Source organism: Camelus dromedarius, chromosome 34, assembly GCF_036321535.1.
Source record: "Camelus dromedarius isolate mCamDro1 chromosome 34, mCamDro1.pat, whole genome shotgun sequence".
NCBI lineage: Eukaryota > Metazoa > Chordata > Mammalia > Artiodactyla > Camelidae > Camelus > Camelus dromedarius.
The window spans coordinates 9,305,273-9,330,741 of record NC_087469.1 but is presented as its reverse complement, the minus strand read 5'-3'; the positions used below and the strand labels follow the sequence as shown (position 1 = coordinate 9,330,741).

The 25,469-nt window shown below is 39.5% G+C and overlaps 1 protein-coding gene and 1 pseudogene across 6 annotated transcripts in view; both read right to left on the bottom strand.

Annotated features, from left to right (window-relative positions):
* Positions 1–25,469, bottom strand: part of KMT2A (lysine methyltransferase 2A) — a 71,859-nt gene that overhangs the window by 30,051 nt on the left and 16,339 nt on the right. For 3 of the 6 annotated variants that reach the window (XM_064482097.1, XM_064482099.1, XM_064482100.1), the window contains 14 exons: positions 18,745–18,814; positions 13,474–16,127; positions 12,003–12,180; positions 10,778–11,012; positions 9,254–9,318; positions 8,447–8,824; positions 8,055–8,128; positions 6,813–6,944; positions 6,120–6,233; positions 3,303–3,449; positions 2,790–2,885; positions 2,462–2,582; positions 1,382–1,495; positions 762–946 (listed from right to left, as the gene is read on the bottom strand). In XM_064482097.1, the coding sequence (XP_064338167.1) occupies positions 762–946; positions 1,382–1,495; positions 2,462–2,582; positions 2,790–2,885; positions 3,303–3,449; positions 6,120–6,233; positions 6,813–6,944; positions 8,055–8,128; positions 8,447–8,824; positions 9,254–9,318; positions 10,778–11,012; positions 12,003–12,180; positions 13,474–16,127; positions 18,745–18,814 (4,563 nt within the window). Of the gene's footprint in view, positions 1–761; positions 947–1,372; positions 1,496–2,461; positions 2,583–2,789; positions 2,886–3,302; positions 3,450–6,119; positions 6,234–6,812; positions 6,945–8,054; positions 8,129–8,446; positions 8,825–9,253; positions 9,319–10,777; positions 11,013–12,002; positions 12,181–13,473; positions 16,128–18,744; positions 18,815–25,469 lie in introns of all 6 variants that reach the window. The other 3 variants (XM_064482096.1, XM_064482098.1, XM_064482101.1) reach the window with 2 other exon arrangements.
* Positions 7,137–7,937, bottom strand: LOC135319894 (small ribosomal subunit protein uS8-like; annotated as a pseudogene).

The following is a 25,469-nucleotide window of genomic DNA, read 5'->3' as shown; positions in this document are numbered from 1 at the left end:
TTTGCTAACTTCCAATGTAGTATGAAGAAACAGAACTGTCCAACTCCTTTTGAGTAAAACACAGATAGCAGCTTATTTTCCTATTCAAAAAATGGAACTCTACTAAAAGATAAAGCAGCAGCCTAGTTCTGAGTTAGTTATCCACGTGGTTCTTCCAGCATAATACCCGTGTTCCCAATGACAGCTTTATAGATGTATACAGTTCATGACAATATAGGGACCAAAAGTAGTAGTTTCAAATTACGTCCTGAGGAGCCCTGGAAATTTCCCAGAGCTGAAGAGTGTCTAGCCCCACAGCTAGCCTCTTAACCTAGATTGCTTATAACTGCCTCCTAACCACGGCTCCTGCCTCTAGGATCGGTCCTCTCCAATCCTTCCTGTAACGCCAGGCAGAATCTTTTTTTTTTTTTTTTTCCTAAAAAGCAACTCTGATCAGGTTACTTTTTTGGGTGAAGTCCTCCATTGGTTCCCCAAAGCCTTCAGAATATAAAGCCCAAATTTCATGTTACAATAGCAAGGCCTTTGAAGAAGACATGGCCCCTTCCTATTTCTTAACCGAAAGAAGATTTTACTACTGGTGATAAAAATTCTCCTAATAGCTTTAAGGCTGAAAGAAGGAACTCTACAAAAGTAAATGAAGAACAAAGAAAAAGAAAATAAAAAAGAACACACACGCACACAAAAACACACATTCCAATTACTAGGTAAAAACCATCTAAGAACTGACCATCTCAGAATACAAAATGAGACTTGGGCCCAACCTGTCGGTAGCGCAGCAAGTGGCTGGTGGTCCGAGAGTTCAACAAGGCTGTCAGGACCTGCTTCAGAGAGATCTGCAGCTCCTTCTCAAGGGCCAGTCGCCACTCTGCAGGGTGCCGCTCAGTACAGTTCACACAAGTGTAGGCCACACTTTCCGGCAGATTAGATAGAATCTCATACATCTCATCTGGGAAAACAGAAACCTACAATGACGAGGTGCTCTGAAGAGTGGAAGAGTGGGAAAAGAGGAAACTATTCCACTGAACTTAATATAAAGCTGTACGTTAGGAACAGTATTAAGACTCGAACATCCCCTAGGAACTCATATATATTGATCTCCAAAGGGACGGTAACACGAACTCAGGATTTGGTTACCAGAGAATCAATAGATTATGGTACCCACAAAGGACAGCAAATCAATGTTTCCAAGGGATGTGTTCAAGATAAATGAGCAAAAATGTAACAAAATATTCTTATTTTAAAGACCAAAAAAATAAATTTAAAGAGACTTCAAGTAACAACACTACCATAATTTTACGTTTATAGTACTTTCGTGGCTGTAAATGCAGCTGTACCAAGAAAAAAGGAAACTGTAATAAAAAAAGACTCCAACCTTCTGTACCTGAAAGATTCTCACACTTGGAATGGACCCAGCGATCACACTTCCCACACTGCATCATCTTACTCTCATAGTCGTCATCGTCGTAACACTTATCACAGAGAGGGCAGAAGTTTCCTGAAAGCAAAGAGAAGTCTTCAGCAGTGCTCTGGGTCACACGCCAATGCCTCTAAGGCCCCTGACCCACATATTCCAACCTGATCTAAAATGCAAGCCACCATATCCTGCTTCTGAAACTACTTACAAATACCAGCCTGGATCTACTACAGAATGTTCACACATCTGTAAAGTGTCAAGATTATTCTGAGCTCTCAGAATATGCCACTAGGTCTCTTTCTTGGACTCATTTTTAAAGATCATGAGGCAGGTTTTACAAATAACGTAACAGAAAAAGAATGGAAGAGAGAACTTTCTCTCTTAAACATTCCAAAGAAATGTTTAAATTTTTAAAAAGAGGAGAGGACATGGGAGTAAAGCAACATAGTTAATTCACACTTTTCCCTTATTCCTAGCGCTTTTATATTAGAGCTTAGAGTAGTATTTCCTAAAATTCAGAAAAACATACAACCTCCATCAATTTGTTTTATTCATGTATCACCTCTATTATTTTTCACTTAATAGACTTAATATTGATTTGCTTATTTTAAGTAACTTCAGTAGTGAACTTTATATATTATTATCCTAAGTCAGTAAAATAATGAGTTTAATGTATTGGTTATAATTTTTTTCTAGCACAACTATTAACATAAAATGTTTGACTCAGTACTATCTAAAACCATTTCTGAAACAATCAAATGTATATGTACCTCATTTGGAGAAATACTGGTTTAGAGCATTTCTTTGTGGTTGGTTACTATAAAAGTCCCCTTAATTCATCCCCCAAAAGATAACAAAACCTTTCTAGTTGCTGTAATTCTCTGTGGAAAGAAAAGAGCAAGACCAGGAACTTATTTAGTAACTGTGTCTAAATGGCATCCTCGACGAGATGGGTAAGACTTCTTCACTCCCCTGTGGTGTCCAGTTCACCTCCAAAACACTAAGTACAACCTCTAAAAGTTGACAAAACTGGCCTTTTGGTGGTACCTTTAGCAAAGAGTTTGGCACAGTCGTGGCACAGTGAGAAGTCGTGAGACCACTGTGCGTCCCACCCTTTGCCTGGAGTTGTGGATCCGCAGCTCTTGCAGCGAACACACTTGGTACAGATCTGGAAGAGATGAAAAGAAATTCAGTATGGACTTCTTATTTTTAATATCTCTTCTTATGTAAAAAGATCTCAGATGCAATCCATTTCTAGAGCTGACTTCTCTCCTGGGACAGCTTTCTTCCTCAAGCGGGATATCCCTATTGTAAGTTGTGCAAATCCCAACAGTCTGGGGACCACTCTCTGAAACAGCACAATGTGTGTACTCACCCAAACTTTCTTCTTCTTCGTGGGTTTGGTGGGGTAGTTTGGTCCCAGGCACTCAGGGTGATAGCTGTTTCGGCACTTGTTACACTCCAGCAGCTGCTATAAGAAAATAAGAAGGCAAAAAGGTGGGCATCCTCTCACCTTTGCTGGACACCTGTCACTTAGCATCTCACTTCATATTTATCTTCAAAGTTAAGTATAGCACATCATCATAATAGTGTAACTTTCCTCATAAATTATTTATTCTCAAAGTATAGGGATTTATTTCCCACCAAAGGCATCAGTGATGAACATTCTGATAAGGTAGATTTGATTTATTTAGGGGATTTTATCCAATGCCATGTCTTCTGCTATAGTCCCAAAATTACAACACAAAAATAGGCAACTGATTATACCCACTTAAATAGTCAAAACAGACTAAGCCAAGAGAAAAAACAGATACAACATCCTAAATTAAAAGGCAGAAATGGAGACAGAGAGTAATACTCTACGTGGCTCCATTACTCAGTTTTGTACCTTTGTAGCCTGATGCTGCCTTCCACACACATGACAGAACTTGCAGCGACGGCAACACCAATTCTCCAGCTGGTCCTCCAGAGGGCGCTCGTTCTCCTCTAAACAAAACTTGTGGAAGGGCTCACAGCAGACTTGGCAATACACAAACTAGGGGGAGACAGGAACACAGAGTTGTCAAATAACATGCAGAAACATCAACCAAGTCCTACTTACATACTTCGGGCTTTAGGAGTCCAGTGGTATACATATATATTACTCAATATATATACACACCAAGCAATGACTATGTAAAAAAAGCAGAATATTGGGTACTGCAGGACTAAAGGTGTAACAATAGTAGAATTATAAAGTAACTAAATAAATATAATCTGATTTAACAGAGTGTGGTAAGTGCCATAAGAGAGGTACAAATAAGGAGTTACAGGAATGTAAGAGTGTGGGAAAGGGGAAATAGGAGAGTTTTAAAGGTTTCCTATAATATACTAAACAACTGTAAGCTTTGGTTTGTCCTTCCCACTTCTAATTTTAGAAATAAGTTATTTTCATATTGATACAGGGATTTTCAAAAATTCAAATGAGGGTGACTCAGAATTTTCATTTGCCATAAAAGTATTACTGGGACAACTGGTCAAACCTAAATAAAATCTACTTAGATAATTGTATATGCCAATGTTAATTTTCTGACTTTGATAATTATATTGTGATTATATTAGAGAATATTCTTGGTTTTAGGAAATATGCTGTATAATACTTAGCAGTAAAAAGGCATATATGCCTGGAACTTCATCTCAAATTTTAAGAAAAAATATGTTTCCATATAAAGTGTGTATATATTTTATTTCTTACTCTGTAAAATACAAACACAAAGAGAAAAGGATAAAGCAAATGAACAATATTACTGTTTGGGGAATCTGGGTATAGGGTATATGGAAATTCTTTGCACTACTCATAACTTTCCTGTAAATCTGAAATCATCTCAACATAAAAAGTTTTAAACAATCTGAATGAAGAAGGATTCATCAAGCACTAGTTATGCTTTAGGAGTGCAACGCAGGCAGTGGGCTATTCATTCTCTAAGTCCGTTTTTAGGAGTCCTGTGGGACTGCTATGCACAACTACACAATTTAAATAAGAGCAATTATACTCTGAAAAAAAAAACCTGTTTTAACACAGAAGTTGAAGCACTGGCATTACAAAAATAAGTTATTCCTGTGGGTGGCATGTGTGTGGATGTAAAGTGATGGCTCATGTAGGAAGAGATACAGTAGACCCTGCACTTACAGACTTAGTTTCAATGCTACTTAAAGCAACGCCAGCACTTAGAATGCTAATACACTGTCCGTAATTAGCACTAAGAAAACACTTCCTAATAAATGAATACTAGGCAATAATTTGTCATTTTGCTAATGCATAATTTAGAATAGCCAAGTAGGCAGGACTGAATCTCTTAGCTAGTGAGTGATTCTCACTGACTGCTCAACATCTGGATTACAACCTGGCTTGGGGCTTTCTTTATGACCTTAGGATATATACATGATAAATAAGAAGCTAAAGAGGTATTCAGGAATTGAGAATTGTATGAATGACAAATTACTGGTTCCTATTAAAAATTGTGCTCCTTTTTTTCTTTCTGACTGTAAGGGGGCACATATTCACTGCAAAAACTCAAAAAGATAAAGAAAAAACAAGAGTCACCCATAATCCAACCACACTCAAAATTTTGGTGTAAATCCTTCAGAATTCTTTCTACATATATATTCTAAAAACATTTTTGCAAACCAAAATGGGGTCATGCTTTACATACTATTCTGTAATCTGCTCTTTTAAACCAGTGACATGTCATGGACATCTTTCCACATCAATATCAATCCACATTATCATTTTAGGACTTCGTATTTGCCATTATATGCAAGTCTTATAATTATTTTAACCAAGGCACCTGCCCCTTATTGATGACTTTTTGAGTCGTCTCCAATTTTTATTATCATAAATACTGAAATGAATCCTTCTATTTATTATAGATACACATAAATCGAGAAAGAAAAGTATATTATATATGTGTTATACACACACACATATATATATTTGCCAATTTATCTAACTATATCCTTAAAATAAATGCCTGGAATGCAATTGCTGGGTTAGAGGATATACCCATTTTAAAGATAAATATCTATTGCCAAATAATCTCCTTAAAAGATTGTAACTAATTTAGATTTCCAGCAACAGAAAATCTCCACTTCCACTTGATCCTTTTTATCATGCTTTAATACACAGTGTTTGGTCATCAGAAGGCTTAACGTCCTGCTTCAACCCTGTTTTTCTTTCTCATTTTGTGAATTTTATATTCCTGTCCTTGGATTTTTTTATCCTCTATCATATTTTGTTTATTAGATTTTAAACTGGATTATTTTTTTATGGGGTGTTATTCCTTTTTCTTATTAATTGCTAAGAGCTCCTTATAGACAAAAAGGTTTTGGTATCCACCACAAAACAACTGTCAACAGCATCGCTTTTTCTAGAAAAACATTTATCATCTCAGCCATGTTTGGATGTCTAGCAGAAAAACCAGAACTCTAATAAACAGTGAATTTAAGAGATGAAACTATTAAACCTTTTACACTTAATAACTGCTACTCTAATAAAAAGCACGCTCCTTGAAATTTCTAAAAAACTTCAAAAGCTTTTCATTTGCTGCTGTGAATAGGGTATAGCATGTGCTACATATCAGCAACATGGAATATACTGATTTCTTTCATCACAGCAAAACAGTCTATCATTATACTTTCCGGGGTACCAAGAAGCAAGGTGTCTTACCTCTACGTGCCCACTGCTGGCACAGAGAAAGCAAACCACCCTGGGTGTTATAGGAACAGAGGTCAAGATTCCTAAGCCTCCCATCTCCCACACATTTTCCACTTCACAATCCTCCTGTGGAGAGGGAGAGAGAGAGAGAGAGACAGAGAGAGGGGAAAATCATTTATGAGAGTTTTACAATGACACAACACTGCACTGAAAGTAAGGCTGAAAAGCATAAAATGAGAGTAACACCAGAATGTCAGGCATATTTCATTTCGATGAGTTCAAAATAACTGCTGCTTTGAAAACTTTTAACCTCAGATACAAGTGTTAAAAGGCTCACCTGTTCACTATAATGCAAAGATCTATTGGGCCTGAATTTCCCTTAGAGTCTTACTGATTCAAGCAATCATCACGGTTTGATAATTCCTATGTGAAAGAATTACTTCCTTAGACACTGTTCTCACCTAAATGCACTTTACTGCTCATGACAGGCAGGCTGCCTCAGTGCTTCCGCCCTTCAGTCTGCTCACAGACTGACCTGGCAGTGCTGACCAGAGTTCTTACACACCTGAACCCATGTATTGAGGGCAGTTATTCATTCCTCCACTTGGCGTGAGTTTCCTCTCTTTCAACACCTTTGGTAACATCATTTTCTTGATTTAAAGTCCACAACACTCAATATAGTACGTGGTCACTGAACACTTTTACCTTAAAGTCCACTCTGATCCTGTGAACTCCATCGGCTGGGACTTTTTGCTTGGAACTATTGCCATTGGAGAGAGTGCTGAGGATGTTCAAAGTGCCTGCGTTCTCCTGCTTGTTGACTGGAGGTGGTTTTTCCTACGGAGATAGAAGATGGATAAACAACAAACCCACACCCTGCTTGCCTTCACTTTTGCAACAGATAACAATGCAAATGACAAATCTAATAGTAGATCTGGAAAACATGTTTCCAACCTAAGTATCCTATAGAAACAGAGAAGTAATCTTCAGATTTTTTCTCCATTGAGGCATTTTATTGGCATGTGTGTATTATATCCCCAGAAAAAGCATCCCCAGGATTTTCCCTCCTGTGCATCTTCGTCTTGCTTCTTCATGGCCCACGATGCCGGCTGAGGTTGAGAGTACAATGAAACCATGCTGATGGAATGGAAGCAGGTTATCCTGCCATTGTTCTAGAACTTGGAGTGGCACACATCATTTTTGGGGCTAGTCACTCCTGCCTGTGAGATTCACAACTTTCCCAGCTCTGTGATCGATTTCAAATTCGCCAATGTAATCCCAATGTCACCACAGTTAGAAATTGGACAATGACTTTGGAGCACAACTAAATAAAAACCTGGCATTTACCTCTTTTCCCAGCATTGTTGATGCTCATAACAGCATCAGCCAGGACCTTCCTGTGCACATTGTGGTGGCACAGAAAGGGCTGGAAAATTCTTAAAGACCTCTCTCTGCATAATAAAAGTAGTGGACATAAGGAACGGTGACTTACAGACAAATACTTCTAAAGGATGTTGAGGGCAAAGACAGTTATGCTAAGTGGCCCACAACATTAGCATGTAGGGTCACAAAGAAGGGAAAAGCAACAAGGGGGGAAAGACAGAAAAAAAAAAAAAAGAGCTAAAACCTAAACCTGAAGTTTACTAATTTTAAGAAATACCACTGGGGGGAGGGTATAGCTCAAGCGGCAGAGCACATGCTCAGCACGCACAAGGTCCTGGGTTCAATCCCCAGTACCTCCTCTGAAAATAAATAAACCTGATTACCTCCTCCCATCAAAAAAAAAAAAAAAAAAAAAAAAAAAAAAAAAAAAAGACATTCCACTGCCATCTACATAGAAGCAGAAATGCAATTTCACTCAGTCATGTAAATGTCAAGGATAAGGCTGTTTCCCTACAGAATAGAACACATCCTTGAGAAACGGCAGAGAAACAAATCTCTCCTCACCTTTTCTTTTGGTTTTTGTTTTACAGGAATACTGGGGCGAGGAGCCACTTTTTTCTGCTTGCTTTGCTCTGGACCTGAAGAATTCAAAATAAATTGCAGTCAGATGCCACTGAACTGACAGTTAATGTTAATAGCAATGATGATTCTAGGACTGACTGCCTGCAAAGAAAGGGGCATTAGAAAAAACAGAAAGCTATTCAAACTCTAGGCTTTAAAAAGGAAATTAAGACAATATCTCCAGCTTAACTGGTTTTTTCTTCTATTTATTTCGACATAATGGTTAAAAGAGAGCTCATTTCCTTGTATCAGAGACTTAAACACAGAGATTTCAGGTTTTCAAGGGCTGTTGAAGACGCCAGTGCTCTCTGCTGTGCTCCTGCCGTCTCACTCACCTGCCTCTGGGGGGGGAGGCTGCTTTTTCTTGGGCTCGCTGGGCGTGGTCTTGGGAACTTCTTTCCTCGGTGGTGCTGTGCTAGGAGGCTGTGCGGGGATGGCTGGTGCCGGCTGGGAGACCTGCTTGCTGGACTTCCTGGAAGCGGGGATGGTCACTTGCTTGGCCTCAGGTCCTGGGGCGGAGGCGTGGCCTTCCTCGCCCTTGTCCTCTGAGGCCTTGCGTGGAGGAGGTTCGCTGCTGCTTTTCTTGGGGGCGGGATCCTCTCTGGCCGATGCGGTGGATTTCTGACCGGAGTCCACCGAGTTCTTCACAGCGCTGCTCTCTTTGCTTTCTTTCTTTTCACTGGTCTTAGACTTTTTCTCTTTCTTTTTCACAGCTGGGAGGGGAAAAAAAAAAAAGAAAGATTGTTTTTCTATAAGTGAGAAGATTTTTATTTAAAATATGAGTAGACGAATGTAACAATTTTATTCTCAGTTTCCTACAGCTAAAGATGACGCTGAAAGGCTCGAGAAAGTTCATGCCAAGTTGGTCAGGTGAAGGAGGTATACTTTTATTGCTTTAGGAAACTTAACAATATAACTTTCATATGAATTAAAAATTTTTTATTATGGGAAATTTCAAACATACGCCAAAGAAAAGGGAAAAATGAACGCTCATGTACCTATCACCCAGCTTCAACAACCATCAGCTCCCCAGGAAAGAGCAGTACTCTGAAAAAAGCCAGTATTCTCCTTCCACTAGGTGCGCACAGCTATACGACATTAAAGTAGGACACATTTGGGGGAAGATCTTTTTACAACACTACCTTTTGCTTGCTTCTGAAGGTAGGCTTTGGAAGGCATCCATTGTAGATTCTGACATTTTCTCATCCTGGAATACCAAGGAATACCACAAAGTAAACTACATTTAGAAGAGAGGCAACTGAAACAAGTGTTCATTTGTCTGCAAGAATTGGCGAACCTTTATTCAGGTTCATTTTGAGAGTTGAAAAAAAGAACTGCTCATTATTTAGATTAAATCCAAGCCTTTGAATTCTTGGATCAGCAATTTTACCTAACTTGAGGATCTAAAAGAAGCAAATTCCAAATTATTTTCAGAATGGGACTCAAATGTCTTACAACCCAGTACTGACTACCACCATACAAAATGATGGGTCATTATTTCTTGCAATCAGACCAGTTTTGCTCCCTTATGAGATTAATATTCATAAAGTAATCTGAATACAGAATGGACTAAAATTACCCAATGAGTCCACTGTCTGCCACTATAATGCTACAGGTCTATCTCAAGGCTTTGATATATATTTCAGTCCTCAATTTAATGAAACTCAAACTTAATTTGAAGTCTAAAATTGAACTGAATCTACTTCAATGCCTAAGTTTAGTGCAGTTTTATCTTGCTATCATGTGCCTTTTTTGCTGATCTATGAATTATCTTACTTCTTTTCACAAATAGGACTGAGATTAAGATTCTTCCTTAAGGCCAGACTAAACCAAGGCACAGAACTACTTACTGTCTCCTAGAAACTGTCTTCCCTTAAGTAAATAATGCAGCATTTCTCCCAATTATGTTTTATATAAATCACTTGCATGTTATTCATTCATTCACTCAGCAAATATCTATTGATAATCTCTATTCCCGGTGCCAGGCACTTGAGATATTCAATCACCAAAATTTCTGTAATGCAATTCTCCTGACCCAATTTAAACAAATTATCCCAGAGAGTAGAAAGTACATCCACAAACTGACTAAAAAAAAGGGAAAAAAGGGGATCAAAACTTCCACAGGAATAAAAATATGCTGAGAGTTAGAGAAGAAATAAATTTATACAAGATATCACCGATACTTCCTGAATATCATAAAGATAAAGGTAATTTCAGTTGACCTAATTAATACTATGCCTAAATTTGTCAGTTTTTACTTAGAAACCCTCCAGAGCTGGTATATGGTAGCCTTGGCACATGTGGTTATTTAAATTTAAAATTAAATAAAATTTTAAAATGTAGTTTCTCAGTCACACTTAGCACTTAGCACATTCCAGGTCTTAAGTATGCACTTGGCTAACCTACCACACTGAGCTGAGCAGATATAGAACATGCCCACCTCTGCAGAATGTTCTCTTAGACAGCACTGCCTGCAAGTATTTCTGATTTAAGTGCAGCCCAAACCTAGTACATCACAAAATCCAACTGTGCAGCTCATCTTGCAACTCAAGGGGACTCAGCATAAGCACATTCAGCGTTCCGACACATCTCTGTGACAAACCGAGGTCAGACCAGCGGCCTTCACGGCTGGGAGGCCAGCCCCTCAGAGGAAGACGTGCACTCACTTGCAGCATTGCTTCTTTATGTTGCGGCCACCGAACTTGGGCTTGTCCAAGCAATTAGTGCAAACGCCACAGTCCTCAGGCACCTGGCAGCCAGGACACTGCCCACATCGCCTCGATCGCCGGCCTTTCTTAACTGGAGGTTCCTGCGGTGCCTTGTTTCTGGTGACGGGTTTAATTGGTTTGATGGGTGGAGCAAGAGGTTCAGCATCTTCTGAGCCAGCAATCGATGACTTGTCTGTTAAAGGGACATGGCATTAGCTCTGAGGGAGTATCCAGTATCCAATTCCTTCTTGGGAGTAGAGGGGAGATTCTCAAAATCTATTTATGGTTTTTTTTTTTAACTTGGAAGTACAGTCGATTTATAATGTTGTGTTAATTTCTGGTGTACAGCGTAGTGCTTCAGTTATTTAAGTTATTATATACATTCAATCCTTGCTTTAATTAGGACTCCAAAAATGAAATTCATTATAAAAAAATTCATATGCAAAACTCAGAGTCCACTGTAAATAGTTACTTAAATGTTTAAAAATGCCTATAACTTGCAGCTTGTCAAAAGCAGAAATCCAAACACTAACAAAACACAATGTTACCTAAAGTCAAGAATAGAACTGAACACTTCTGAAGATTTTCTAAACTTCTAAATTTCAGCTGAGCAGTCACCCAGGATTTAACGACACTATGGCAAGCATGAGAACGCGCCTCACAGACATCCATCCAACCATAGGGAGCATAAACTGACCACAGGCCCCAGCTGCTGCGCTCTAAAATCCAGTGTAGAGGCCACAAGGCCACACTTACCAAGGCGGATCCTCCCAGAGTGATGAGCACGGCAAGGATACTGAGGTAGGCCTGTTCCTGGGAGACTCCTCTGATAGTCGACTCTGCTCAAGGGCTCCCCAACAGCCTTGCCAAACTTTCTTACACTGCATGGCAGGCAGTCTAGGAAGATTCTAACCCCACCTTCCATCCCTCTCTCTTTCACTAGGGTCAGACTTGCAAGGCAGTCTTAACAGCTCTCCCAGCCTTTCCTGACTCCCACCCATTTTCTCTCTCAGGCATTTCCTCTAATAAAATCCTTGCACATTTCACCCGCCCCTTGCCATCTGTTTCATGGAGGACACAGCCTAACATATAATGCCATGAAGAGCCTACCAGGCACCTCCAGCATGATCAGCAAGCAAACCCAATGTCTGCTCAGACCTCATGGTCGACATGCCCAACCTACCATCATTCCCCATGGAAGACAGAATCTTTTCTCGTTCTTCCCACGGTAAGGCACTCAGGGTGGGCATGTCATCAGGAAACACAGCTCGTTTTCGGCCAAGGGCAACAGCAGCTCTCCTGCAGACGTGTTTAATCCGCGGCCCTCGCACAGAGGTCTCCGATGAGTCACTTTCTTGACCCTGAACAGGAGGCAAGCCCAAAACAAACAATGTTGAAAATGTAATTGAATGAAGCCAAGGTACAGTTGATTAACTTATTATAATCTACAATCAGCACATACAGTTATTCCCAGATGATTTGCATATCGATATACAGGAATCAACTACTTCTGTACCCTAAAATTGGCAGGGAGGAAAAAAAAGGCCTCTAATCAAAAACCAAAAATGAACTAAGCTTCTATTTCTAGTTATACTACTTCTCTAAAGTTCCCCTCAAAAAATCAAGCTGCCAGCCTCAAAAAGTTCAGTCTGGTGTAAAATAGGGCTTATCTAACCAGAGACTATTTCTTATATTTCCTTGATCAACAGAGAAGTAGGGAGAAATAACTTGTGAATGGAAGTATAAAAGGCCATGGCTCCAAACAGAAATGTCTGGCATTTGAAAAAGCCATGGAACCTATCACTAGAAGGCTAACTAAAAACATCCAAAATGCTGTCGGAGGCAAGTCTCATCATATTCCTGCTGGAACTCTCAACTGGCAGAACTACTAAGTGTAAATGTTGCCTATGTTAAGTAATATTAAAACCTAAGTTTGTGGTCACCTTAACCTCACTTGATATGTTGGTATAAACATGAATCCATTACATGACAATTTTTAAAACCAATCGAATGATCAGCAGGCTTTCTCAGAAAAGGCCAGTGCCTAGCTCAGTTTGTAAAAAAAATGCTGTTCTTTACAAAAATCTGTTCGTCATCATCTTAACTAAGTGAATTGTGCAGCTTTCCTATACCGCAACTTAAGGCTAAGTGCTTCTCATATGCATTCTGCAACTACCTGTTAGCTATTGGTCTAATCACTCACTACTCAGGTTGAGAATCCCCTCTCCCCATTTTCTATAGTAAACAACAGTAAAACAATCTGACTGCAAAAGTGCACCTTCAAAATTAAATCACAGATTCCATCACACCAAACCCATTAAGCACAAACAGCTCAGCATTCTGTGTGCTGTGGCCCCACCTGCCTTTCAGTCTGAGTTCACCACCTTCCTACAGGCACCAGTCCAGCCATGCACTGTTCCTCAAGTATGTCTTACACTCTTCTATCTCTACCTACACTGTTCTTTCTCCTTAAAATATTCTCCCCTATCATTCTCTACCTATCAAAATCCTACCAGTCCTTAAGGGACCACTGCCAACGCTACCATCTTTTCCTGATTCCCAGAATTGGATGTAACTGGAACACTCAGCCTGAAACTGGCTCACAGAAGGGGCTCGAGAAACTTGACTTTAACAGGCAAGGGGGAAAAGAGTACCTGTGCTTTGGGCTGGTCAGTTTGTTTAAGACTTTTACTCTTCTCGATCTTGCAGAGCTGGGCTTTGGCCTTTTTTAGGAGGCTGGCAACCCTCTTGTCAGTCATTGGAAGCTTGTCTGCCTGAGCCAACATGGAGCCTATGGAGGAAGTGGAATGTTTAACAGTGCTAGATGAAGGAGTGGAAAGGCAGAGGGTTTTCTCCTTCTCCAGGGATGGGGCAGTTGGGCCGAGGTCCAAGTTGTTTTTTTCCAGATTTCCTCTCCCTTTCTTTATAAGTATTTTGGTTTTGACAGCTGCTGTATCCCCAAGAGTCACAGACGCAATATCAGTCCCAGAATCAAGTGATGAAGACTTCTTCCGCCCGGTTGCTTTTTTGGCAGAAGATGAAGTGGCCACATCTTCACCAACAACCTTCTCTTTGGAAACCCTACCCACAGGATACAAAGCAGAGCTACTCTGAATTTCTGATCCCTTTTTCCTTTTCTCTTTCCTTGACTCCCGCTTATTCTCTTTCTCTCTCTCCCGGTCTCTCTCTCTGCTCTTGTCCTTCTCCGCGCTCTTGTCAGCCTCTCGCTCTTTGGACAGCTCCTCAGGGGCCTTGTCTTTATTTCTCCCTCTTTCAGTCTGAGAGCCTGGGGTAAACCAAGGGAAGAGAGGAGTGGGACTACTGGACGAAAATGGCTCTGCCGGAGCACTAGTCTGCTTCCTTGGTCTCTGGTTTTTCTCTGCAGATTCCCCAGACTGAGTCAGGGAATGAGAAGGAAAAGTAAAAGTTGGGTTTAAGGCACTAGTGGCAAGAGGACTAACAGAAATGCTTAACGAGGAAGAGACAGAAGACGGTGGGGTGAGAGGTGACAGCTCAGAAGTACTAAGCCTTCCACTTCTTGTCCTCATGGAGTGAGAAGGAGATCTTGGTTCAGATCGAATAGGGCTAAACACTTTCCTTTTCCTTTTCCTGTTAGAGACTCCTGAAGAAGATGTTCCAGCAGAAGTTCGATTACCAGGCAAGGTTACAGACTCAAATATTCTAGAGTGAGCCTCGCTTGGAGTAAATCTTGGAGCTCTCAGAAGAGGGCTCCTTTTGTGCATATCAAACCTTGTTCCAGAATGGAGTGGCGAAAACAGTCGGGCTGAAGCAGCAGTACCAGATGCAGAAAACCCAGACGCGAAGCCGACATCCTCAGGGGTCAGTGGAGGGGGGCGGAAATTATCAAATATCGGTTTGCGAATAAGACCTTCTTTGGCATACTTTGCTGAGGAAAAGTATTGTGGCTCTGACCTAGAATGCTTTAAAGAAGTCCACCTAAATGTTGGTTCTCGCAAAATAGATTTTCGCTTCCCTTGCATGGGAGCGGCAGAAGTAGGCAAAAATGGTGATGCTAAAGGGATGGTTGGAGGCATGAGCCAAGGTGTATGGTCAGAGATGCTGGAGGCTGGCTGCAGTGGCGGGGGTGGAGTAAGCAGGGGTGGAGGTGGAGAGGAAGAGGTCTGCTGCTGGGGGGCACTTTGTAGAGTGGATAATTTTTTCGTCGTTCTAGATCCAAAACTTCTCTCTGACACGGAATACCTTCTGCTTCTCCTGTCATTACTGTCGTTTTCTGGGGACTGGGAAATCGGCAGTGGAGTATGAACTTCAGGGGTATCGCTTCGCTCTTCAGGAAGTACCTGAATCTCCTCCGAGGCCTGAGAATCTGTGGAGGTATCAACACTGGGGCTACTAGATCGGGAGGAGTCTGAAGACATCTGAGAGGAGTGCTGAGACGCCGCACTTGATTTTTCAGAAGATCCACAGGATGTGGCACTGAATCTACTATTCGGCGTAGACTCTAGTCGGGCAATTTTAATCGGAGGGTCATAATCCTCATCCTCTATAAACCGCCGGGGGGTTTTGATGATGCGGGAGGAGATGGCACTGACAACAGGCATGATGAACTGTCGGATATTTTTGACCTGTGTCTTCACCTTCCTTCCTTGCAGCTGAGCCGCTTCTTTCTCGATTTTCTTTTGAGCCCCCTTTTTCGCCCTCTGTAAGAGCTGCTTAGCAATTGTTGCATCTGTCCTTTTAGAAGAAGGAATAATCCTGACTGGCTTAATCCTTCGAGGGCTTTGTCTGACTACTGTCTTATCTTCTTTTGTGAGTGGAGGTGTTCCTTCCTTGTCTTTCCGGACCTTCTGGGGCTTTTCCAGTTCAGAGTTAATGAGGAGACCTGAAGGGGTCTTTATCCTTTCTGTGGATGGAGGCCTTCCTCGTCGGCGTACAATCTGTACCCCCTTCCTTCCTATTTGAAGCTTCCCTGCCTTAAACTTTGACTTGAGAGGAGAGAGTTTACCTGCTCTTAATTTTTTAATTTTTGTGGCTTGCTGAAATGTAGCAGAAGGGGTCCGTTTCATTTTCTTCAGGCTGTCTTCTTTGTTTCCCTTTGGTAACTCTGAAATGTCCTTTCCATGTGTTATTTTGAGTTTTACTCCAGGGAAGGTGGGAGGTCTTCCTCTCTTCTTTTCTATACTTTTAGAATCTTTCTTCTTGATCTTATCTCCAGATTTGGTCTCTGATTTATTTAGAGGGGAAAACACAGATGGATCTGAGAGGATAGCTGAATTTCGGTCAGAGCCACTTCTAGGTCTCCCGCGAGGTTTTCGAGGACTAGTTTTAACTGTGTATAGAAATTAAACAATGAAGAGCATATATTTAGCTTTGTAGTTTAGGTCTTAACTAAGCTGAATATAATTTAGCACAAGCCATTTTGTACTGAACTCTACTTGGGTCAAATGAATCAATAAAGCATCTTAATTGTGCTTAGTTTCTTTCCACCAAAAACCTGCCTTAAAGAAATCAAAGAAATAATATTCTACCTAAAAGAACACTTGACTTTTTTGATAGAAAAACTAAACTTTAGGTGAAACTTTTTTCTGAATTCAAAAAAATACGTTAAAAAAAAAATCTGTACGACCTTTTCTGTATCAGAGCCACCAAGAGTAACACTTGAGAACACATTTATAGTAAGTCATTTCATCTTTTCAGTTCAGAATTTGGGCTTTAACAAATTTGAACAAGGTCTCTTCAATCAGTAACATACCAACTTCTCTAGGATACAACAATATACCGACTTCTATGGGCAGCTCAGCTTCCTATATTTTCGATTTGCTCTGTCAAAACAAGTTAAGACAGTTTCATTGAAAAGACAATATTCATTCATGAGATCAGATCAGAATGAGATCAGAATAAGATCACTGAACTCAGTGGTATGTGAACTAGTCAGTGAAATGACATGACATTAGTCTGTTCCCCTATCTACAGGTTCTTGAACTAGTTAAGTCTCAAGTTACAAAACAGATTTAACCATAACTGACGTCAAGAACAAACTGACAAGTTAAATCAAATTTCTTGTATTCTAAATAAAAGGAATTTGCCAATTTATAAATCAGCTCAATTTGCTACATATCAAGAAACTTAAGGAAACCAGTTTCCTAAAATTCTTTGTATGGTCTCTACTTTTCAAATGTATTAAGAGTTACCTAGTCGGTCACACCTTCTCTTCTCTCATGACTTTTCAATGTTTTATATGACTCAACATTCTTCTGAGATTATAACCTCCCCTAATAGGCACCAGAAGAGATTTATGCCATTGTGATGAACATTTTAGACTTTGGAACCAACCTTCTAACAGAACAGAAATCAAAGGTCTTATTGTTGAGCTTTCTAAATATAAATGCTTTCCTCACCAATTAACTTGAGACTTCTCTCAATAGATTAAGGATTCACAAATCGGTTCTCCACATATACTAGTTACAACAAAAGTAATGGACTAGGAGACAGCAGAGAAACTATGTTTCATTTCTTAAATAATAAAAGTATATACAAATGGTTAAAAAAAAAAGACAATATTCAAGGTAGATTGACAGCTAAGAAAAAAACTTAAGAGGAAACCATCAAGAAAGGGTTGTGAATTAACAAAATAAACTCCTACCCAGCAGTACATCACAAGATTCCTAATCATCATGGTAGACTTGAACCTGGCCACTCACAGGCCTTTATTAATTCTGAAAACCTCTTCTATTCAACTTTTAAAAGAAACTTTTGCTGGACAAGCAGAAAAAGGAGAAAAGAGAAGAATCCAGCTCTGCAGCTAACTTCTATAATCCACAACACATTAAAAAAACTCACAAACCAGTTAGAAGTAACTGCTCATCATGCCTCATTTTGTCATCTATAAATAAAGGGTTAGACCAGATGACTTCTAAAATCACCTTCTGTTATGAAATTTTAAGATTTCATCACATCTTAAAGAGAACACTGCTACTGTCTAAATGGCAGATGCTGGTATACCACCGGCTAAGTGCTCCCAACTAGATTGGCGATACCACTACCACTTGGGAAAGGAAAAATGGTCAACGTATGTGTTTGAATTAGATTACCATATACATATGATGATTCTTAAATGGAACCCAAATGCTAACAAACTATCACAAACTAAGTCAATGTCAAACAGCAAAAACATAGCTAACAACATCATATCTAACTAGATTGTCTATCCACATAAAATCAAGAAAACCATACAAGTCAGAATGGCAGCACAGATGGGGAATGTTTTTTTCATCAAAAGATCTACAACCCTCTCCTATATAGATTTCTGCAAGCCATTAAATGTTATTTCCACTGAAGATCATCTCTCAGGAAGCTACTGTAAGTCTAGAATTTCAAGACATTCTAGATATTTTCTTGATGAGAAAAATGACAAATATTGCTAATAAATGGAAATACCCCATGTCGTTTTTATTTTCTTTATTTATTAAAGTAAACAGTTTTTCAAGGATCGGGTAAAAGAGTTTCATACAGCGCCGATATTTTGTTTTTAGTTCTTTGACAATAGATTAAATTTCCACTGTGAAAAACAATGGCCAAGTTACTCCCAAAATCACGTATACTACCATATAATTCAAAATGCATTAATCAGAGGATGCTCTTAGTAGGCTACCTCAATTTGCCTACCAGGTTTTCCAATCATTCCACAGAAATCTAGTCCCCATGCCTCAAGTGGTTCCCAGAGAGAAGCATAATCAGGAATAAACCAAAAGTGGCCTTGACAGAGAGGACTGCCATAAAGAGGTCTGGTTCATAAGCCATTTTCCACTTAGTGTGAGCAAAAGGGAAGGATGCACCCAAAAGTTGCTGGTATTTACGACCACCCTTTACATGTAGAAAAGGCAAGGGGAAGCCACAGTTTCTTAACAAACAAAATGTGAAGGCACCATGCATTTAACTGGCCATACCTGAAGGAGACCTTGTGGGACTTCGTACTCTGACTTCTTCATCTGAGCCAAAACCTAAGAACTGCTCATCCTACAACAAAGGAAAATTATTTTAAAATCAGGGAAAAGAAACACGAATGTGAACATATCCCAAAGAAATGCCCTGAGGAGACACAAATGAATTTGGAAAACTTAGTTTCTATATATTAATCATTATCATTCATATGGATATAAAATAACTTAAAGTTGAAATAAATGGACCCAGCCATACAGCTTCACAACAGACAATAGGAGCTGTGTAGTAACTGAATAATGCATTGAAATGTCATCTATGGTGCACAGTACACAGGGGATAGTCCTAAATTTCAAAGTACAGATACAGCCCAAAACAATTAAAGAGTGACTTTAATTCAAGTAAGCAAATCAGTACAATGGCAGAAATACACAGCCCCAATAAAACAAATAAATCTTTTCAACAAGTAGTTAAGTCTACAGACCAATAAGGAATAACATAAACAGTATCATAATCTCTTGTCTACTGAATGTTAATAGAGACTGAAATTGCCACAATTGTCAGTTCCTTAACTCAGGAAGTGACATTTCGATGTGATTTCCGTACATTTGAGATCCAAAGATTCTCAACATGCATTTTATGGCATCATTTTAAAATGCCCTGTGATAAGAGACTTAATGGTGGGCAGCAGCATTTGTGAAAGGGATGATGAATTGACCACATAGAGGGTGAAATGCATCCAAAAGTAACTGAAGGAAGCGTCTTATTTTCAGTCATAGCTGGAAAAGGCAAAAGGCAAAAAACTTCTTACCTCTTAACTTTCAATCTGCCCTTTAAAATAAATATCAAGGAGTTAACCAATTGTGAACAAGTTCTCAAGAAAGATGGTCTATTTAAACAACCTGATTAATAGAAGTTCACTGATTCAGAGACAGAGTTCTTTTCAGAGAGATGAGTTTCAGATGCCAGAAAAAAAATCCACATAAAACAACAAAATAAGAAATGAAAGACAGATTTTCTTGCACTTCCAATTTATACTGATAATCCCCAAACCAAATTCCAATTAAAGGCCCCCAACTTTAGAGGGGGCCAGTCGATCCTCGCATCTGTCAGCATGTGACACCACCGAGGAGGGGGAAGGACTAGTCTGAACTGAGGTCTCAGTTGTAGCACTTGCCGGCTGTGTGATATTCAAGTCACTATTTTTATATCTCAATCTCTTTATTTATTGGAGTGTTGTAAGGAATAAATGAAATAATTTGTGTAAATCATGTAATTTATATACAGATTACTCAGGAAACTATAAGGCAGCATCCATACTGGAGTACTCACTATTGATGTGATTTTAGAAACTGAAGCTCTTAAGGGCCAAATGACTCACCCAAGATCACAGTTACAAAGAACTTCCTACCACTGATAGTTACAATCCAAAACTATAAATAAGTATTTAAAGGAATCAAATAAATCATCTACAGTACAAAACATGCTCTTCTTTTGGCTACTACTAAAGTAACATGATACCCATCTTCAAATCCTTTAACTTTCTGATTTAATTTTTCTTTTCCTACATTATTCTCATGGAACAACCAGCTACTCTTGGCATTTCACAGACACCTGGGGATTTCCTAACACTTACCAGGGGACTGCATTGCTAAATGCATGAATTTTATGCTCCAAGTGCTGCAGTGAGAGAGAGTTCTAGCAACGATACGTACTATAACCAACAGGTAAAGTAACTAACAGCAGAAGCAATGCAAGATGATTAATCTTTAAAAGAAACTAAGAGATCCACATTGCTATGTTCATTATCAGTAACCTTAGTGAGTCACTTTTCTATATTTGAAATGTTCACAATATGTAACTATACAACCCAAATTCAGTGTGCTCCAAAACAGTACTACTGAGCTGTCAAGCAGTAGTTTAACTAACTCTGCCAATGTTTAAAGTTTCCAAGTATTTTCCAAAATGACAGAAAGCATTAACTCTCTTTTCTTGTGGCCTTGTAGTTGGAATAAGAAAAGAATGACTTTACTTCCACCCAAGAACTTTCTCTTCACTTGAAATATAGATTGACTTCTTGAAGCATGCTTTAAAAAAAATAAGCACCCATTGTTTAAATAACCCAGACAGTTTAGCCAAAAGCAAAAGCCACCATTGTTATGCGAAGGAGCTCTAGTCGGCTAACTCTGAACCTCCAATTCCGTGTAAGAGCCCCACCTCTCAAAAAAATCTGAGGAAAGCCAAGTTGAGAAAGCACTGGAAAAAAAATTGCTGCAAGAGGTGCTACAAATGAAGTCCTTCCTTGCCTCTCATCTCACTCCCATTACCTCCTTTAAACACGTGGGGTTCACGGAAGATGTTCCTAGAAGGAAACAAGGTAACAGTGCTGCCTTCCCAAGGATTTAGACTTGCCTAGAAATCAAGACTAAGGCAAAATGTCTACAAAAAACAACAAAAGGAGCTGCAGTTAAACCCATGTTTGGCACTGTGGCATTACAAGCCTGAAGAGAGAGAGTACAGGAGACACCACGCTGCATGTGACCAAGTATTCCTGGAAACTGGGCCCAGACAGCCATTCACACTTTTCCTTTCACACCGGCTTTCTCCAGATGAGCACAGCATTCCAAGACAGAATACAGGCAAGAGGCACCAAACCTATTCCTTCTGGATAATGATGACTTTGGAGACTAGATCACCAAGATTTTAGCCCTTTCTTACCTCCAAAGATAGAAAAGTATCCTTGCCAAGTTGAGCACTGTAAAATACTGTTAAATTATATTTAGCTTCCAGTGGTTAGGAATGCAATGAAGCTATCTAATATAATTTCCTAAGCGAAATCTAATTCTAAAATAATAAATGTGTAGAATTTCTTTATTACCCCCATCCCTAACTCTAGGGTAACCAGTTATTTGAGAACTTCCAAACATACCTTTACTAGCAAATTCTATTTTACTCATAAAATATCTTAACATTTGAGGATTTTTATTCTAATGGCAGACTTTTCATCCTTTAGTGGCTATTTGTAAGTGATGAAACAATAGGAATATTTTTTTCCACAAGAGAACCTAAGTGAACCCAAAATAATTATTACAGACAATAATGTTAACATATAAAATATGATGAAGTCATTTTAGAAAAATACATAAAATTCTGCTTCGAGGAATTATGTACTATTTGGACAACTTTTCAAGCAAAGTAGTATTTCTTTTACTTGTTCATTCATTCAAAAACCATTTATATGCTATCTATTCCTAATGGAAAGATGAGTAAGACATGATCCTGCTCCCAAGAAGTATCTAAGGCAGACAGGCAGGTGTACAATTTTAGCCTTCATTTCAAAAGCCAAAATCCACTAAAATGCTGGTAAAGGATAAAATACTATGTAACTCATATTCTGGAATAAAAATTTTGTTTAAATCTTAGGATAGTTCATTCTTCCTATTATATTAGTATGAGGTTTGTGAAGAAATATTCAACAAATTTCAAAATTCTTCCCAAGAATTGCACTATCTCTATCCCCCAGTATTATAAGTAGGCACCACTCCAGCATTAGAAATCAGAGAGTTTAAGTAGTCAAGACCTAAATCATCTGCAGTGATGAGATGAGACACACAGCTCCTAGTAATACCAGTGATTTTGAAACTGCTAGACCTCAATGCCTTTTCCTCCCTACCCTCAACTAAAATACACAGATTTAGATTTCAGCTCCTCCCTAAATTCCTCCCAATTTCTCCCAATAGTCAAAGCAAAAATCACTCACCTGGAGTTTTTCGCCTCCCAATATAACATGGAGGTTCCAAAGCTACTTTGAAAACTCTTCTATTAAACAAGCTCCACCACATCTGGCCTTTGACGAGTAGAGCCTAGGATGACTTCTTATACCCTTTTTTTTCCCTCGCAAGACTCCGCAGAACTTCAGAGCACTGAATTAAGTGGTAGGTATCTAAGCATTCTTCCGCCCTCCAAAATGTTTGTCTTAAAAGTTAAAAAAAAACAATTTCCTTCAACTATAAAGGTTTACCGATGAATCAACTGAAAATAACACCAATACCCACAGACAGTATCAAAAGCACCCCGATACTCGAATTGTTCGAAATTCTTTGTTTTGAAGGTTAATCATTGTTGGTTATCATTATATATGGCTCCATCTTGAGGAGGCCACAGGACTAAGAAAATTACTAAGAACAACCAAAGAAGATGAAGAAACATCAAGGAGGCATATTGTGCATTTCAGCAGCTCTAGTTAAAGAAGAGTAACACTTCTCCTTTGGGAATCTATTCCAGTTAGCTGTCGCTTCTGCCAGCACACTTCCCTATGTATGTGTCTGCCGCTACACGCTCTAAAATACCAAGGTCTTAGTGTCGCATTTTAAAGACATGCACACATAATCACCAGTACTGAATTAGCATAAGGGATAAAAAATGTGTTTACATGTCTGTCTTCTGCTCTAGAGTGTTCACTCTTTGAGGACAGGGAGAGTTTACTTATTCATTGTTGTATTCCTAGTATCTGACACATATTTGGCACTCAATAAATGTTTGTAAGAAAAATAAAGGAAATGCATTATACTGTTTAAAAAACATTAAGTGGTAATAGCATTGTAGGAGAAAATACTGGTGGACTCCAAAGAATCAGACAATACGATCTTTACTTTTAAGAATGCGCAGGGAGATCATTCATTCAAATGTATGTGAGCCCATTTCTGGGTTAAGGGATGAATACAGAGATAAAAGACAGCTTCTGCCTTTAAGGACCTGCTAGTCTGTCAAGAACAGGTCATTCAATTAATGGAATACAGTGTGTCTCCTGCTTTGCTAGAGAAATACATGCCAGAGGAATGAATACGGAAGCACAGCAGAAAGTTGACTAATTTGGTCAAGGAGAAAGGGTCAGGAAAGCCACTCCAGAATGGATGAAAACTTACTCTAACTTTTTAAGGATAAATTGGGGTTGAGGGGAGACACTGCAGGCAGAGATAATAACACACATAAAGGCACATAGGTACAAAAGAGCATGGCATGGAGCAAAGTTACAAACAGTTCAGTGTGGCTGAGGCCCTAGCTGATGTGGGAAAGGGGCATAAGATATTGAGGGTGGGGGGAAAAGCAGAGGCAGATCATGAATGGTCTTAAATGCCTGCATGAGTCTGAAGTTTATCTTCAAGGAAACGTGGGCCTCATCTTGAAGGCTACAGCTCATTAGCAATGCTTTCAGGCAGGAGAGAAGCATGGTTAGATTTATATTTTCACGAGATCTCTAGGACAGCAGTGGGCAAGTAGAGACTACCTTCAAAACCAGAGGCAGGAAGAACAGTTATAAAATACGGCAGTAGTACTGGGGATTGAGGAGGACAGATTCCATAGAGAGAAGGCAAAAAGGACAAGGTTTTAATATAAAGGGTTAAGGGGATGGAAAGAATCAGTAAAGACTTGCAGGTATTGGGCTTAGGCTGATCAGATCTATGGTGATATTTATAAGACTGCAAATAAAGAAAGAGCAGTTTCCAGGAGTGGGAAGGGAAATAACTTTAGACATTTGAATTTGAAATGCCTATCCAAGTTGTAAGATACAATGATCTGAGAAAATGCATCTGATTCAATGAATACATGCATGCTGAAACTGTATGCATAAATGCAGTCCTCCTGGGAGAGAATGCTGAGAAAAGGAGGGTCCATGGCAGATCCCTGAGCAACACCTACACTTAATGTACACGGGAAAGGGACGCTAAGGAAGGAGACAGAGATGGAATGGCCAAGGAGAAAGATCATGCATGCAAGTACAAAACACTCAAGGGAAGAATATATATCAAGGGATGGTCAAGCTGGGTAAGGACTGAAGCTTGTACAGGGAATATCAGAACTAGGAGGTTGGGCAGGGGAAGGGTATAGCTCAGTGGCACAGCATGTGCTTAGCATGCACAAGGTCCTGGGTTCAATCCCCAGTACCTCCATCAAAAAAAACCTAATTACCACTCCCCTTAAAAACAAACACCCCCCCCAAAAAAAAAACCAAAACTGGGAAGTCACCTATGACTTTACCGAGCCCAATTTCAAGGCAGTGTTAGAGGTAAGAAGAGCCAAAGTCAATGGGTCGAAGTGTGATTACAAAATGACAAAAATGGAAGTGAGTACAGACCACTCTTTTGAAAAAACTCAGTTCTATGGGAAAGCAGATAGGGCACGAGGTAGGGAAAGACCTGCTCGGGAGGATTACTTTCTGAGTTGAATATGTTTCCATGCCAAAGGGGAGACCAGCAGCCAGGAAGAGACTGCAAACCCTCAAAAGCAAAGTGGTAATAAATGGAAAAGAGATGGGGAGGAGGGTCAGCACTGAAAAGAAATGAACACAAAGCACAATGGGAGTTCTCACCCATCAGGAAAGGGGCTAAGCATGCATTTAGTTGCAGACAAGTTTATAGGCAGGAGTGAGCTTAGAAATTTCTCTGAAATTACAGGCAAACCTTTGTTTATATGAGCATCTGCCAGGTGAGACAGCAGATTTCTTCAGATTCTCAAAGAGGCCTATAACCTACAAAGAGTTTTTAGGAACGCAGCTCTGAAGGAAATAAATCACAGACAATGGCTGATTAAGAATAAATGGGAGGAGGATTAACATATACACAGTACCACATATAAAATAGATAAACAGGGACCTACTGTATAGCACAAGGAACTACGTTCACTATCTTGTAATAACCTATAATGGAAAAGATTCTGAAAAAGAATATATGTA